The sequence below is a fragment of the Gopherus flavomarginatus genome, chromosome 6 (genome assembly GCF_025201925.1).
Source record: "Gopherus flavomarginatus isolate rGopFla2 chromosome 6, rGopFla2.mat.asm, whole genome shotgun sequence".
Classification (NCBI taxonomy): domain Eukaryota; kingdom Metazoa; phylum Chordata; order Testudines; family Testudinidae; genus Gopherus; species Gopherus flavomarginatus.
In genome coordinates, this window is record NC_066622.1 from 64,993,629 (window position 1) to 65,007,983 (window position 14,355).

Genomic DNA, 14,355 nt, shown 5'->3' on the forward strand with positions numbered 1-14,355 from the left:
TTGCACTTATCTCTGCTCCAGCGGTGGAAGGGCTTCTGCGCCATTTGGTGACAGGAGAGGCAAGCAGTTTCTCCAACAAGAATTTTATTTTTAAAAATAAATTGATGGGCTCTCTTTTTGAAAATCATCTCAAACTTCTAGAGACAGAACCTGCCTCACTTTCAGTATTTCCTAAGGTATCTGAATGAGAGTTGTCCATTATAGCTACCATCACCTTTGTACGACAAGACATAAGCTTCGGTACAGGCCATCATCCTTAAAAGTTTTTCTTTTGTCTGTGACCTCCAAAGTCCAGTTTTCCCAACAGGACCAACAAAATGTTATCAATTTATCCTAAGGTGTCACACAACTCATAGGTGACAAAAAAGTAGACCTAGGAATTTTTTAGGAACCATGATTGACTTGGTTTTTCATTTTTCATGCACTTGGCTTGTCTCCAGTCACATGATTCTTCCTTCCCTCCCCTTTTAAAAGAAGACCTGCCAGCACGGAGTAAAGGAAGATCTCCTTTTAGGCCCTTTATTACTTGCAGATGACCTGGTAGAAGCAGTGATGGATTTTCCACCAGATAATGGCATCTTACTGGTTCCTCAGAAACTGATTTTTTTTTATTACAAGTTGACTAGTTTGAAATTAGAAAGTTTAAGTCCAAGCATAAAATGCTTCTGACCTCAGACTTTATGATAATATTGCAAAAACTTGAAATAATCAATACCACTCTTGTGAAGGAGAAACCAAATGCTACAGTCAAGATATCAGATGAAAAAAGGTCAGTTAACTGCAAACTGAAGAGAAATATTCAAAGAGAAAGCAATAGAAGATTAAAAATTTATGTATGATAGGATCACCACCACCTGACATCAACATTCCATGCGAGGTAAAACCATTGACAAACCAGTAGGGGTTATCAGACAGAAGGCTTGATATCGTTAACACTTGTATCAGTTATTTCATTTTAATGGAATACACTAAATATTTAATAGCACATAATTTTTTAAAAACATATTTTCATCCTCCTTAATTACTGATATAACTACAGCACTTTCCACATGAATAGGACCACTTCAAGAAGTTGGTAGGCAAACAAGTACTTTACCAATTTTCCATAAGAGTAACTCAGATTGTTGTACTACTACATCATACCGCAACTTTAAAAGTCCAAGGGTGTTTTTGAGAAAAAAAAAAACATATCCACACTATCAAGATAGCAACACACAAGTTTTCAAATTAAAATGACACTGACATTTCAAAAAGAAGTCTCTTATGACAAGAAAACACAAACTACTGAGTGATTCATTTTGTACATTCTTCACATGGTATAGCTATATTTAGCGAGAGCTATCTTACTTTAAAACTGAACTCTGCTTTTACCAAGTATTTCGGGTTCTCAATATGAATTTTGCTTTTCTGAATAAACTCAAGACAGTTAGATCAAAATGGTCAAGTGGATTTCTAAAATTTCTTTCATACATAAACCCATTATTAAAGTTTTGCCAAAAGTTAGAGGCAATATGTTAGATAATGACAGTAAACAAATGCCAAATGATATAACTTTATAAAAAAATTAAAAGTATTTAAAATATAATTCTACATCAAGCTGTCAAACTAACACAACAAACTTGTTTACTTCGATATAAATAATAGCTAACGAGAACCAAAAGACTTTTCATCTTTAAGGTTAGCGGGATAAATTAAACTTGATCTTTAATACAGCAATTGATTTTTAAGGCAACTCTTAGCTTTTAGGTGCTCAATCCTGCAAAGTGCTAAGAATTCTAGCCCTTCTCCAGTAAAGAACTTAAAGCGTGTGCATAAATTAAAGACAAAACTCTAAATTTCTTGGTGCAATTACATTACTCTAGAAACTAAGTTGTTTAACTGCAATTATGTCTGTGTTTGAGATAATAAAATCCATGATTACTCATAGAATCATAGAAGATTAGGGTTGGAAGAGACCTCAAGAGGTCATCTAGTCCAACCCCCTACTCAAAACAGGACTAACCCCAACTAAATTATCCCAGCCAGGGCTTTGTCAAGCTGGGCCTTAAAAATCTTTAAGGATGGAGATTCCACCACCTCCCTAAGTAACCCATTCCAGTGCTTCACCCCCCCTCCCAGTGAAACAGTTTTTCCTAATATACAGTTTAGACCTAATTCAGTGCAACTTGAGACCATTGCTTCTTATTCTGTCATCTGCCACCGAGAACAGCCTAGCGCCATCCTCTTTGGAACCCCGTTTCAGGTAGCTGAAGGCTCCTATCAAATCTCCCCTCATTCTTCTCTTCTGAAGACTATACAAGCCCAGTTCCCTCAGCCTCTCCATCTTCTTTGCAACAAAAAAAATAATAATAAAAATGCTGCCCCTCAATCCAAGTGTCTGGATCCTGTTTTGTGCTTAGAAAGAGCCAGTAAAAACTAGAAACTAATACACTGACATTTTCAAAGAGTGACATTTGAAAGGAGTCTCACAAATCCCTCACCTCCACTTTTTAAGAAATACGCAAACATACTCACTCTCTTAATGTCATCTAGTGTGTTTATTTCTGGTGAAAGTCCACCATGAACACAAAGAAACTGTTGGTTTAAAAGTGCAGCAAGAGGGAGGCAATCAAAAGCTTCCATACAAGCATCATAGACTCTCTCTGAATACTTAATTTTACCTGTGGAGAAGAAAAAACAAATCATTAAGACTTACATAACATGAAGAAACTGCTTTATTGGTGCTTTCAAATTTAAAAACATTTTTATATGGCAAATACTAAAAATAGAAAAATGGCACATTTTAATAAGCTTAAAAATCAAGATATAGGCAGAGCTGATTCGAGAAAAATTCCTTTCCAAAACTTTAAACTTATACTTCCTTCTTCCTCCTCAAATATAAAATATGGACAAAGTTTTAAAACCAGGGTGGATAAAAATCAATGATATTTTTAAAAAAATTAAAAATTGCACTGTTTTTATTTAAATCGGATTTTTTTTGATAAAATGCTTTTTGAGGGAAAAACTTATCTAAAGATAGTTTTAATTAAGATACATTATTGCTCAAAGATCTCTCTTCATGGAATAGGGATTATAAAGTCTAATTCTATAGTATGAGACAATATATTCATGTAAGTTTTAAGAAAAGTTTTGTAAATGAATTCCAATAGTTCATGGATCAGGGACCCAATCTTATGGGGTTCCAGGGACTTCTGTAGAAAGATTAAGCTAAATAATTTATATCTACCCAATGAGACTCAGTGCTCAGTCTAGAAGATAGCATCAGAGATGCTTAGTTTTGCAGTTCGTAAACTGTGGATTTGTGCCTCCAGAGATAACATGCTTGTTAACAGCAAAAATGGTTTTAGATAAATAAATATAGAGAGGTGAGAAGTAACAGACCTCAACCCTATTGTCCCTCTGCAAATTTGTGTACGCAGGCCGTAAGAGACCCAGTTAGGGAATATTTTAATGAAGTTCCTCTACCTGTGGGTAAGACAGGCATACGTGCAAAATGCAAACAGCGCAAGAAAGAAATGCAAGGTTGCCCAAATGAAACAACATTATGAGAAGTGTTCCTTCTCAGGAGGAAGCTGCATTGAAGATGATGAAAGGAACATGTCTGACATGCAGAATCTTCAGGTTGGTATCCTTTTTTATTTCATACTTCTTTCTTAAGGACTGCCTGTCTTCCTTCTGGACTATTCTTGAATTCTCATGTTTGAGCAAAAAATATAATTGTTACTCTATGGTACTAGAGATGTGAAAAAAATATCATTTTAGATGCAGTTGTGATAAAAAATAAATAGCTCAAATAGACAGATCTTCCTTCTACAACTTCACCTTTAAAGTAGTACTGAGTGTCAGTGAATGCAATGAGCAATACTAAATGAGCAGTATAGTAATAATTAAATAACTGCACTGATTTATTTTGTTTAGGAGAGTCCATCCTCAACATACAGGATTCTGAAGACTATCCACCTTCAAGATCACCATCATTTTATATAGTTTCAGAGTTATCTGAAAATGACAGTATTTCAGTCACATCATTTACATCACATAGCCATAGTATCACCTGTAGCAAAAAGAAAATATAATCTGCATCATCCAGAAAGAACCATAGATAAGTTTCTGATAAGAAAAGATGGTTACTTACCTCTCGTAACTGTTGTTCTTCGAGCTGTGTTGTTCACGTCCATTACAATTAGGTGTGTGCGCACCATGTGCATGGACGTCGGAAACTTTACCCCTTAGCAGCTCCTGTCGGGACAGCAGGGGAGCCCCCTATGACGGTGTATGTAGTCCTCTGCCAGCCCGATCTCCCTCGGTTCCTTCTTGCCATTGGTTCAGACAGAGGGGAAGGGGCGTGGGTATTGTAATGGATGTGAACAACACATCTTGAAGAATAGTTACGAGAGGTAAGTAACTGTCTTTTCTTCTTCGACTGATTGTTCACGTCCATTCCAATAAGGTGACTTGCATGCTTATCATTGGAGGAGGGTAGGAGTCATGGAATGATTGACTGAAGAACAGCTCTGCCGACCGCCGCATCATCTCTGGCCAGTTGGTTGACAGCACAGTGAGCTGTAAACGTGTGCACTGAGGACCAGGTGGTTGCCTTGCAGATCTCCTGGATAGGGACCTGAGCCAGAAAGGCAGTCGAAGATGCCTGTGCTCTGGTCAAATGGACCGCAATCGCTGGGGATGGGACCTTGGCCATCTCATAGCATGTGCTAATGCGGTCTGTGAAGCAGGAAGATATGCGTTGTGCAGAGACTGGAAGGCCATGCATTCTATCGGCTATGGCAACGAACAATTGGGTTGATTTGTGGAAAGGTTTTGTGCTCTTTATGTAGAACACTAAGGCTCTTCGGACATCCAGAGTGTGTAGGCTGCGGTGTCTCAGGCTCATGTGGGGTTTTGGAAAGAACACCAGCAAGCAAATGTCCTGTCCCATTTGGAATTGGGAGACTACCTTCGGAAGGAATTTGGTGTGCAGTATAAGCTGCACCTTGTCCTTATGAAACACCATGTAAGGGGGTTTGGAAGTGAGAGCTCTCATCTTGGACATCCTCCTTGCCAATCTAATGGCCACCAGGAATGCCACCTTCCAAGAAAAGTAGAGGACGGAAGAAGTGGCCAGGGGCTCAAACGGGGGGTCTAATGAGTTTGGAGAGGACCAGGTTCAGATTCCAGGTTGGAACTGGTGGGCGAGATTATGGGAAGACCTTCTCTGGCCCTTTGAGGAATTACCTGAACATGGGATTTGAAAACAAAAAGCGCCCAGACTCCCCTGGATGGAAAGCTGACATGGCCACCAGGTGCACTCGGATGGACGAAAGAGACAGACCCTGTTGCTTAAGGTGTAGGAGGTAGCCCAGAATAACTGGGATAGGAACCTGGAGTGGTTGAAGGCACTTGGGTTCACACCAGCAGGAAAACCTTTTCCTCTTTGCCAGATAGATAGTTCTAGTGGAAAGTTTCCTACTACCGAGGAGAATCTGTCTCACTGATTGAGAGCACTGGCTCTCCATGGGATTTAGCCACGGAGTTTCCAAGCCATGAGATGTAGAGACTGAAGGTTCGGGTGGAGAAGGCACCCGTGATCCTGCGTGATCAGATCCGGGTAGAGGGGCAGGGCTATTGGGGTTTCTAGGACAGCTTTAGGAGGGTCATGTACCAATGCTGCCACAGCCAGGATAGGGCAATCATGATTACTGTTGCCCTGTCCCTGCGAATTCTGAGAAGGACCTGGTGGACCAGCGGGATAGGAGGGAAGGCATACTTCAGCCCCTTGCCCCACGATATTAGGAACACGTCAGCAATCGAGCCCGGACTGTGGTTTTGGAATGAGCAGAACTGAGGGCACTGTGTGTTGCTCTTGGTGACAAAGAGGTCAACTTGGGGATAACCTCACCTTTGGAAGACTGACTGTATGATGTTCAATCTGATTGACCACTAGTGCACGTGATATGACCTGCTGAGACCACCATGCATTTCGTGAACACTCAGGGGGCTGTGGACAGGCCGAACGGGAGAACCATGAACTGGTAGTGATGTTGATTTATGACAAAGCGGAGAAAGCGGCAGTGCGCCGGATGGATGGTTACGTGGAAATAGGCGTTCTTCATGTCAAGGGCAGCATACCAATCTTCCGGATCCAGTGATGGGATTACAGTGCTTAGGGAGACTATGCGGAACTGGAGTTTAACCATAAATTTGCGAAGTCCGCGAAGGTCTAAAATGGGTCAGAGAACCCCCTTTGCCTTGGGGATTGGAAGTAACGGGAATAAAACCCCTTTCCCCTTAGCTCCTGTAGAACCGTCTCCACCGCCCCTATCTCAAGGAGCAAACAGACCTCCTGCATAAGGAGTTGCTCATGAGAGGGTCCCTGAAGAGGGACGGGGAAAGTGGGTGGAAGGGAGTATCCCACCTGTACCATGTGTAGGACCCAGCCGTACGATATTATACGGGACCACGCATGCTAAAAGTGGGATAGCCAGTTTAAAAGCAGAGGGGATGGATCCGGATACTGAGTTGGTACACTGTCCTTGAGCGCGTCTTCAAAAACCTTGTTTCCGGGCTGGGGTTTATTCTGGTCTTTGTTAGGCATGTTATTCTGCTGTCTACACCTGTTGTTTCTGCCCCATCTTCAATACGGCTCCTGCCTGGAGCGGCGTTGATACTGCCTCTGCTGCGGAGGCTGAGGCCTGAAGGGCTTTCTCTGGGTTGAAGGCGTATGCATCCCTAGTGACTTCAGGGTGGCCTTAGAGTCCTTAAGGCCGTGTAGCCTGGAGTCTGTTTGCTCCAAGAAAAGGCCCAAGCCCTCAAAGAGGTGTTCTGGACCTCTGGAAGGTGTTCTGGACCTCTGGAGGGAGGCCTGACACCTGGAGCCACGCTGAGCGTCACATAATTGCCCCCGAGGCAATGGTTCTTGCCGCAGTGTCAGCTGAATCGAGGGAGGCTTGTAGCGAAGTCTTAGCCACCACTTTTCCTTTCTCGATTAACACAGCAACATTGAGTGCAAGTCCTGAGGCAAGCGATCCTTAAACTTGGACACGGTTGTCGAAGAGTTGAAGTTACGTCTATTAAGGATCGCCTGTGTAGCAACTTGGAATGGCATCGCATGGAGCGCCCAGATCTGGAGGTTCTGGAGATGATGCCCTGTTGCTGATAGTAGGCCCATGGGGTCCAGAAAGGCCACTGACCCAGAGGAGGCCACTGTGGTTCCCATGCTGAGTGGGATTCTCTGCTGGCCACAGTTTGATGTCTGCTATAGCTGGAGCGACCGGAGTTGGCCTTGGAGCCGGAGGATGCCAAACGGAGAGGACCAGGGTGGTGCCGAATGTTGAGTGGCTGTATGGTGCCACGAGGTGCGAGCCGGGGAGCGGTGCCTGGCTGACCGGGACCGCGAAAGGTACTGGGGAGTCTTGGGACCGGGATCAGTGCCTCTCACTCAGTGCCGGTGAGGTTGCTAGTACTGCGCTCCAGTGCCGGGTGACTGATGGTGTCGTGGACTGGCATGTAGTCGCCGCGGGTACATTTGCCTCCAGTGCCATAATCTTGCATTGGGTTTCAGGTACTGGGGAGTAGCGGGACGCCAAACTCGAATGGGAGTGAGCAGTGCTGAGACGGTGACTTTGAGCAGCGCACCACTGCCAGCTTCCCTCTGGACTACACCCTCTTAGACGGTGCCGGAGGCTTCTCCCTGCACGGGAGGTAATGTGGCGCCAATAGCTCAATGAGGTCTTGCGCTGCCTCGAAAGTGTCAAGCATGGAGGGGTGCTTCAGGACCTCCTCCAGACTCTCATCAGCACCGAACTCGCTGGGTACTGGACTCAACAGGGCCTGTGGCGCAGGAGTTGACAGTGCCAGTTCTTGGCTCAGGCCCGCAACCTGTCTTTGTGTGCCGGGAGCCTCTCTGAGTGCCTTGGCAGCTCTTTGGGGAGAGCACCCTCTTTCTCCTTTCTTGTGACGCTTAGTTGGTGCCGGAGAGGTCAGCCAGTGCCGAGGTTGGTCATCCCGTCTCGGTGTTGGCGATTTGCATTGCCAGGGCACTTTGCACCAAGCAAGCCAGGCCTGGTGCCGGTCGGTCTGAGACTGGTGGTTGTAATGCAGCCTCCATGAGCAACTGCTTAAGGTGAAAGTCTTTCTTTCTTAGTGCGCAGTTTCAAGACCTTGCAGATTTTGCAGCACTCTGCCTGATGAGCCTCTCCTAGACACCAGAGACAGGAGTCATGGGGGTCGCTATTGAGCACAGACTTGCGGCACGTGGCACAAGCTTTGAAACCCTGGGCTTGCAGCATCCTCCCCAGACCAAGACTGGTGCTGGAACTAGCTTCCAGACACCTGAATAAACTGGTATTTAACTAACTGATAACTATCTAAGAACAATTCTAACTAGAAGACTAAAAGGCTAAGAGATCACTCTCGAGCGAGAGAGAACGTTCCAACGCCGCCACGGATGGTAAGAAGGAACCAAAGGGGGGTCGGGCCAGCAGGGTGCTATATACACCGTCATAAGGGCATCACTCTAGGGGGCTCCCCTGCCATCTCGACAGGAGCTACTAAGCGAAGAAGTTTCCGACATCCATGCTCGCAGTGCACGCACACCTAATTGGAATGGATGTGAACAATCACTCAAAGAAGAACCAGCAGATTACAAAAAAAAGAGGTAATTGATGAAAAAACTGCCCCGTCTGTTTATGAAACAAACTCTCCTTTCCGTATGATTGCGAACCCACATTTCATTTATATGGTTCAGTCATTAAGACCAGGCTACAGTTCACCCAACAGAGCAGATGTCGCAGGCAAACTGCTGGATAAAGTGTATGAAAGAGAAATCGAGTGGTGTGCAAAAGGTCTAGAGCGTAAAATTGTTAACTTGAGTCTTGATGGGTGAAGCAATGTCCACGATGATCCTGTATGTGCTTGTGTGACAATAGAAGAAGGGAATGTCTTCCTTACAGAAACAACTGATACATCAGGAAATGCACACACAACAGAATATTTACAAGTAGCAGTAAAAGCTATAACAAACTGTGGGGAAAAATTAAAATGTCTAGTATGCAGCTTGGTCACAGACAATGCTGCAAATGTATCCAAGATGACAAGAAATTATTTAGAAGAGAGTCCTAAGCTACTAACATACGGTTGCAGTGCTCATTTGATGCACCTCCTAGTCAAAGACTTCAGTTCCAAATTGAGAAATCGTTTGGGACCTGAAAAAGCAGGAAAGCTTGTTTTTCTTTTCCAGATTATGAACAAAAAGGAAAATGAAGATGAAGATGACTGAGCTGCAGAAGCCAATATTTTAAGTTTCTCATGTTGATGTGACTAACATAGTTGATTTATTTTTTTTTAAATATTTCATTTAATTATTTTAGTTTAAAACAATTTTAACAAAAACAAACCTGATTTTAAAAAACTTGAATGTTTAAATTCAAAAATTCATATGCTTATTTTGTTAAAATATTATGTTTGTTGTTGAAGAAAAAAATCCAGAATATATAACATTGTTGTTTTAGTTAAATAAAACAATTTAAATGTCTATCTGGTGGTATTCTCCTCCTAATACAGCATGGCATGAAGATCCTCCAGATACTGATGATTAACCAGTTGAATTGGAGATAGATATTTATGAAGTCATTGGGAGGTGAACTGCTTCAATCACCTTTGATAAATGAAATAACCAAACAATCATTCATTTTCTGATATAGCTGTAAAACTAATCTGAAAAGTTTTCAAAATAAATCACTTTAAAAATGTATAGGGTGTATCTTCTAAAAATGAAACCTACATCTATCTCTGAGTTATGAAGAATATGTATTAAGGTTATAACAACCAACAAGAATGCACTTTTATGTAGAAATCCATGATTAAATCGAGTCTTCCTAACTAGTGATTTAAATCAATTTGATCTAAATCATGACTTAAATCAATTTGATCTAAATCAAATCCACCCTGGTTATAACTATTTTTAAAAGTGTTAAATAATCCTGAAAAGTGAAAATAATTTAAAATCATGCAGTACAGTCTACTATATAAAATAATAAGGTATAAATGGTGAGTTTCAGATCTTTTAGTGACAAGGCCAAAGATTTTTGTGCTGATTTTCCACATATATTTCCATAAAAATTAAACCTCAAAAGATTTTAAAAGCTGCCTGGATAGAATATACAAATAGACTATAAGATGTACTTTTACAGAGTCCAGTTCTGCACACACTTGCTCCCTCCACGCTTATATTTGCTCGTAGTTCCATTTAAGTCAACATAACTATGCAGGAGAATGTTTGCAGGAGCAGTCCCTTAACAGCATTTTCAGATATTTTTCTCAAGAGATAATTGTAACACAGAATGGAAAATACTAGTTTGGTAGTAACCCAATACTATATTCCTATACGGTACTTACATTCTTGCTTAAATGTAAAATATTCCGTGAGGTGTCTACATTCATGGTTGCCTCTCAAAAGAAATAATGTATTTGGATACAGAATCTTCAAGACCCATAAGTATAACACACACTGTTCAAAAACAAAGGTATCCAATGATAAAACAAATTAATTTACAATAATTTTTATAGAAAAGTTGCTAACAACAAAAACATTGTTCCCTTACAAAGTAAAAGAACATTAACAATGGCTTCAAACATGTGCCACTCAAGGTACTATTTCAAATATTGACAGTGAGGATCATTTCATAACATTGCTCTCCTGATTCAGATGACAAATTCAGCAAGCAAGTTTTTACTTTCCTCAAAAAACAGTTAAAAACAGGCCTCAGGAAAAATACGTACTTCATTGGATGTTCACTAATAAAAAGATACTGACATTTAGTTTATCTGTGGAGACATCTATTGTTCATATAATCTGACCTCAAAGAAAAGATTCTAGAGATTATTTGGCAGAGTAACAGAGAGTTTTGTTGCGGTTTTTTGGTAAAAACTGAAGCAATGACAGAAAAAAGCTTACATTTAAAACAGCTATATCTAGAACACCTACAGATTATTCTGCCCTTTTTATTTTTAAAAACAATTTGTTAATAAACATTAGTGATTTAGCAAAGTTGGAATTAATTCTTATTCAATTATCAGACTTAGTATACAGTGACATCACAGTAATGAGCTTTATTTTACCACTACTGCAATTACAGGAAGAAACATACCGTATATACTCGTTCATTAGCCCGTTCGTTTATAAGCCGATCCCCCAAAATGGATAGGTAAAAATAGCAAAAACCGTACGACCCTTTCATAAGCCGACCCTATACTTCAGGGGTTGGAAAATTTTGGCTCCCAGCCCATCAGGGTAAGCCGCTGGCAGGTCAGGACATTTTGTTTACTTGGAGCGTCTGCAGGCATGGAGCCCCTCAGATCCCTGTGGTCATCGTTCGCTGTTTCCAGCCAATGGGAGTGGCGAACCGCGGCCAAAGGGAGCTGAGAGGATCCATGCCTGCAGATGCTCCAGGTAAACAAAACGACAATGTATTAGATATTCAATTCAATGATTCCATAGAGCAGGGGTCAGGAACCTTTCAGAAGTGGTGTGCCAAGTCTTCATTTATTCACAGTATTTTAGGGTTTCACATGCCAATAATACATTTTACATTTACAGGGGATGGCGGATGGAACCCCAGACTGGCAGCAGGCTGAACAAAGTGGCGGCTGGGACCCCAGGCCAGCAGCAGGCTGAACGGCTCAGCCCGCTACCGGTCTGGGGTTCTGTCCATCCAGGCCGACAGCAGGCTAAGCGTGGCAGGCGGCCGGGACCCTGGCTGGCAGCGGCATGCCACGGTAAATCAGCTCGTGTGCCATAGATTGCCGACCTCTGCCAGAGAGTTTAAAATCATCAAATTTTGCTGTAGATCCTTTTATAAGCCGACCCCCGCTCTTTGATGTGTCACTTTTTTTACCAAAAATATTCAGCTTATGAATGAGTATATACGGTACTCCCTCTATTTTCAGAAGACCATTGGGGGAAAAACTCCTTTAATTTAAGACCCATTACTACCTAAAACAAGAACGCTGACAATCTGGGGCTTACAGTTTGTTTATTATTCTAATGCACTTTTTAGACCGAGCATAGAGGAAAAAATAAATTTCAAACTACACCAACCTGATTTAGAGGCTATTTTTATTTGATTTTTTTCTTTTAAAGACTAAGAACAAGTCTAAATCTATCATTCGCTCTAGTCTCCTATTTAAAAACAAAAACAAAACAGTTTTTTGGGGAAAAGCAAGCATGTATTCACACATAAAAAGGATACTTCAAATTTTTTTAAAAGATACATTTACTGTGAAATATATTCCAAAATACTTTAACCTACAGAAAGAACCCAAAGATTAATTCAAATATCTGACAGCAAAACAACCCTTAACAGAAAGAAAGATGTATATTAAACAAAACTACCTGCCAGTCTTTCAATATTTCCATAGCTATAAGTTGTTCTACTGTATTTCAAAGAATATTAACACTTTATGAATGCTTCCCAGCCAGCAGTCCAGTTTGCAACAAAGGAAGTACTAACAAAAGGAAATACTGACAGTTTGTAACAAAGGACGTACTAATCAACAGATAAGCTTAGAGGCTGAAGACTTTTACAAATTTAAAAAGTAAATATTATTCACTAAGTAAATTTGTACATTAAATGAGCAAATAAATATTAGTAAGAGAAGAGACTGGCAAAACGGTAGCTTCCTTTTGATTCTTTAGTCATTTATATGCATTTAGGAGTTATTTAACCAAGCCATTGGAAATTTGCACTTTAATGTCAATTCATGCAGTAGTAAAAGTACATTTCCCTATACAGCAGACAGTATGTACAAAACCAAAAAAGTCCCTTTCAATAACACACAATTGTTGTAGTAGTACCTTTTCTGCTTTTCTACCTTTTTTTGTTTTAAAATAAGTGCGGGGTGGACCAGTGTGACTCACAAAACTCTTAATGCCACCTTATTTTTAATATGGAAGTGCAGTACAGATAATTTACAGGTCAACTTCATCTTGATCAATAGCTTGGATTACCTTTATGCTTGAACCATTAGCTTTCACAGGACTCGCCCTTCAATATTAAAAGTTAGGGCCATCTGTCTATACTGTATAAAGTGGGTTCTGCCTTCAGGCTCCTGTCTGAGTGCTTGTCAAGGTTCCTTCCCTACTCTGAACTTTAGGGTACAGATGTGGGGACCTGCATGGACACTTCTAAGCTTAATTACCAGCTTAGATCTGGTATCGCTGCCACCATTCACAAGCACTCCCTTCCTTGGGTAGCCTCGAGAAACTTCCCCAATTTCCTGGTGAACACAGATCCAAACCCCTTGGATCTTACAAGGAGAAATTAACCATCTCCCTTCCTTTCTCCCACCAACTCCTGGAGGATTCAGATCTAACCCCCTTGGATTTAAAAAACAAGGAAAAATCAATCAAGAATTAAGAAAAAAGGCTTTTATTAAAGAAAAGAAAGGTAAAAGAAAACCCTCTGGGAGAGATTAGCATACCAGCTACTCTCACAGACAACAGATTCAAAACACAGAGGATGCTCCCCTGGGCAAAAACTTTAACACACACAAGAATACCCAAATTTGATAATACCCTTAATGGTACCAAGATAAGTTACAAAGAAAATAAACAAACCTATTTATCCCTTTCTAAAACTTACTACTGTGATAAGAGGCTGGTTCCTTGATCTTTTTCACTCCGGCTGAAACTGAAACTCTAAACAAAAGAAAACTTCCCTCCTTCCTTTTGAAACATCTTGTTCCCCCATTGGTTCCTCTGGTCAGGTGTCAGCTAGGCTAGGTGAACTTCTTAACCCTTTACAGGTAAAAGAGGCATTAACCCTTAACTATCTGTTTATGACAGTGCTATTGCAGCACTCAAATGGGTTAGGTGGATAGAAAGTCGCCTAGATTGTCGGGCTCAACAGGCAGTGATCAACGGCTTGATCTCTAGTTGGCAGCCGGTGTCAAGCGGAGTGCCCCAAGGGTCAGCCCTGGGGCCGGTTTTGTTCAACATCTTTATTAATGATCTGGATGATGGGATTAATTGCACCTTCAGCAAGTTCGCAGATGACGCTAAGCTGGGGGGGGAGAGGTAGATATCCTGGAGGATAGGGATAGGGTCCAGAGTGATCTAGACAAATTGGAGGATTGGGCCAAAAGAGATCTGATGAGGTTCAACAAGGACAAGTGCAGAGTCTTGCACTTAGGAAGGAAGAATCCCATGCACCGCTACAGGCTGGGGATTGACTGGCTAAGCGGCAGTTCTGCAAAAAAAGACCTGGGGATTACAGTGGACAAGAAGCTGGTTACGAGTCAGCAGTGTGCCCTTGTTGCCAAGAAGGCCAACGGCATATTGGACTGTATTAGTAGGAGCAA

General features: G+C 41.5%; 1 protein-coding gene across 14 annotated transcripts in view; it reads right to left on the reverse strand.

The window, feature by feature from the left end:
* The window catches only part of PPP3CB (protein phosphatase 3 catalytic subunit beta), a 121,883-nt gene that overhangs the window by 79,864 nt on the left and 27,664 nt on the right, over positions 1-14,355 (reverse strand). For all 14 annotated transcript variants that reach the window (XM_050960197.1, XM_050960186.1, XM_050960194.1 and 11 more), the window contains exons 4-5: positions 10,393-10,504; positions 2,515-2,660 (exon numbers count right to left, since the gene is read on the reverse strand). In XM_050960197.1, the coding sequence (XP_050816154.1) occupies positions 2,515-2,660; positions 10,393-10,504 (258 nt within the window). The remainder of the gene's footprint in view (positions 1-2,514; positions 2,661-10,392; positions 10,505-14,355) is intronic.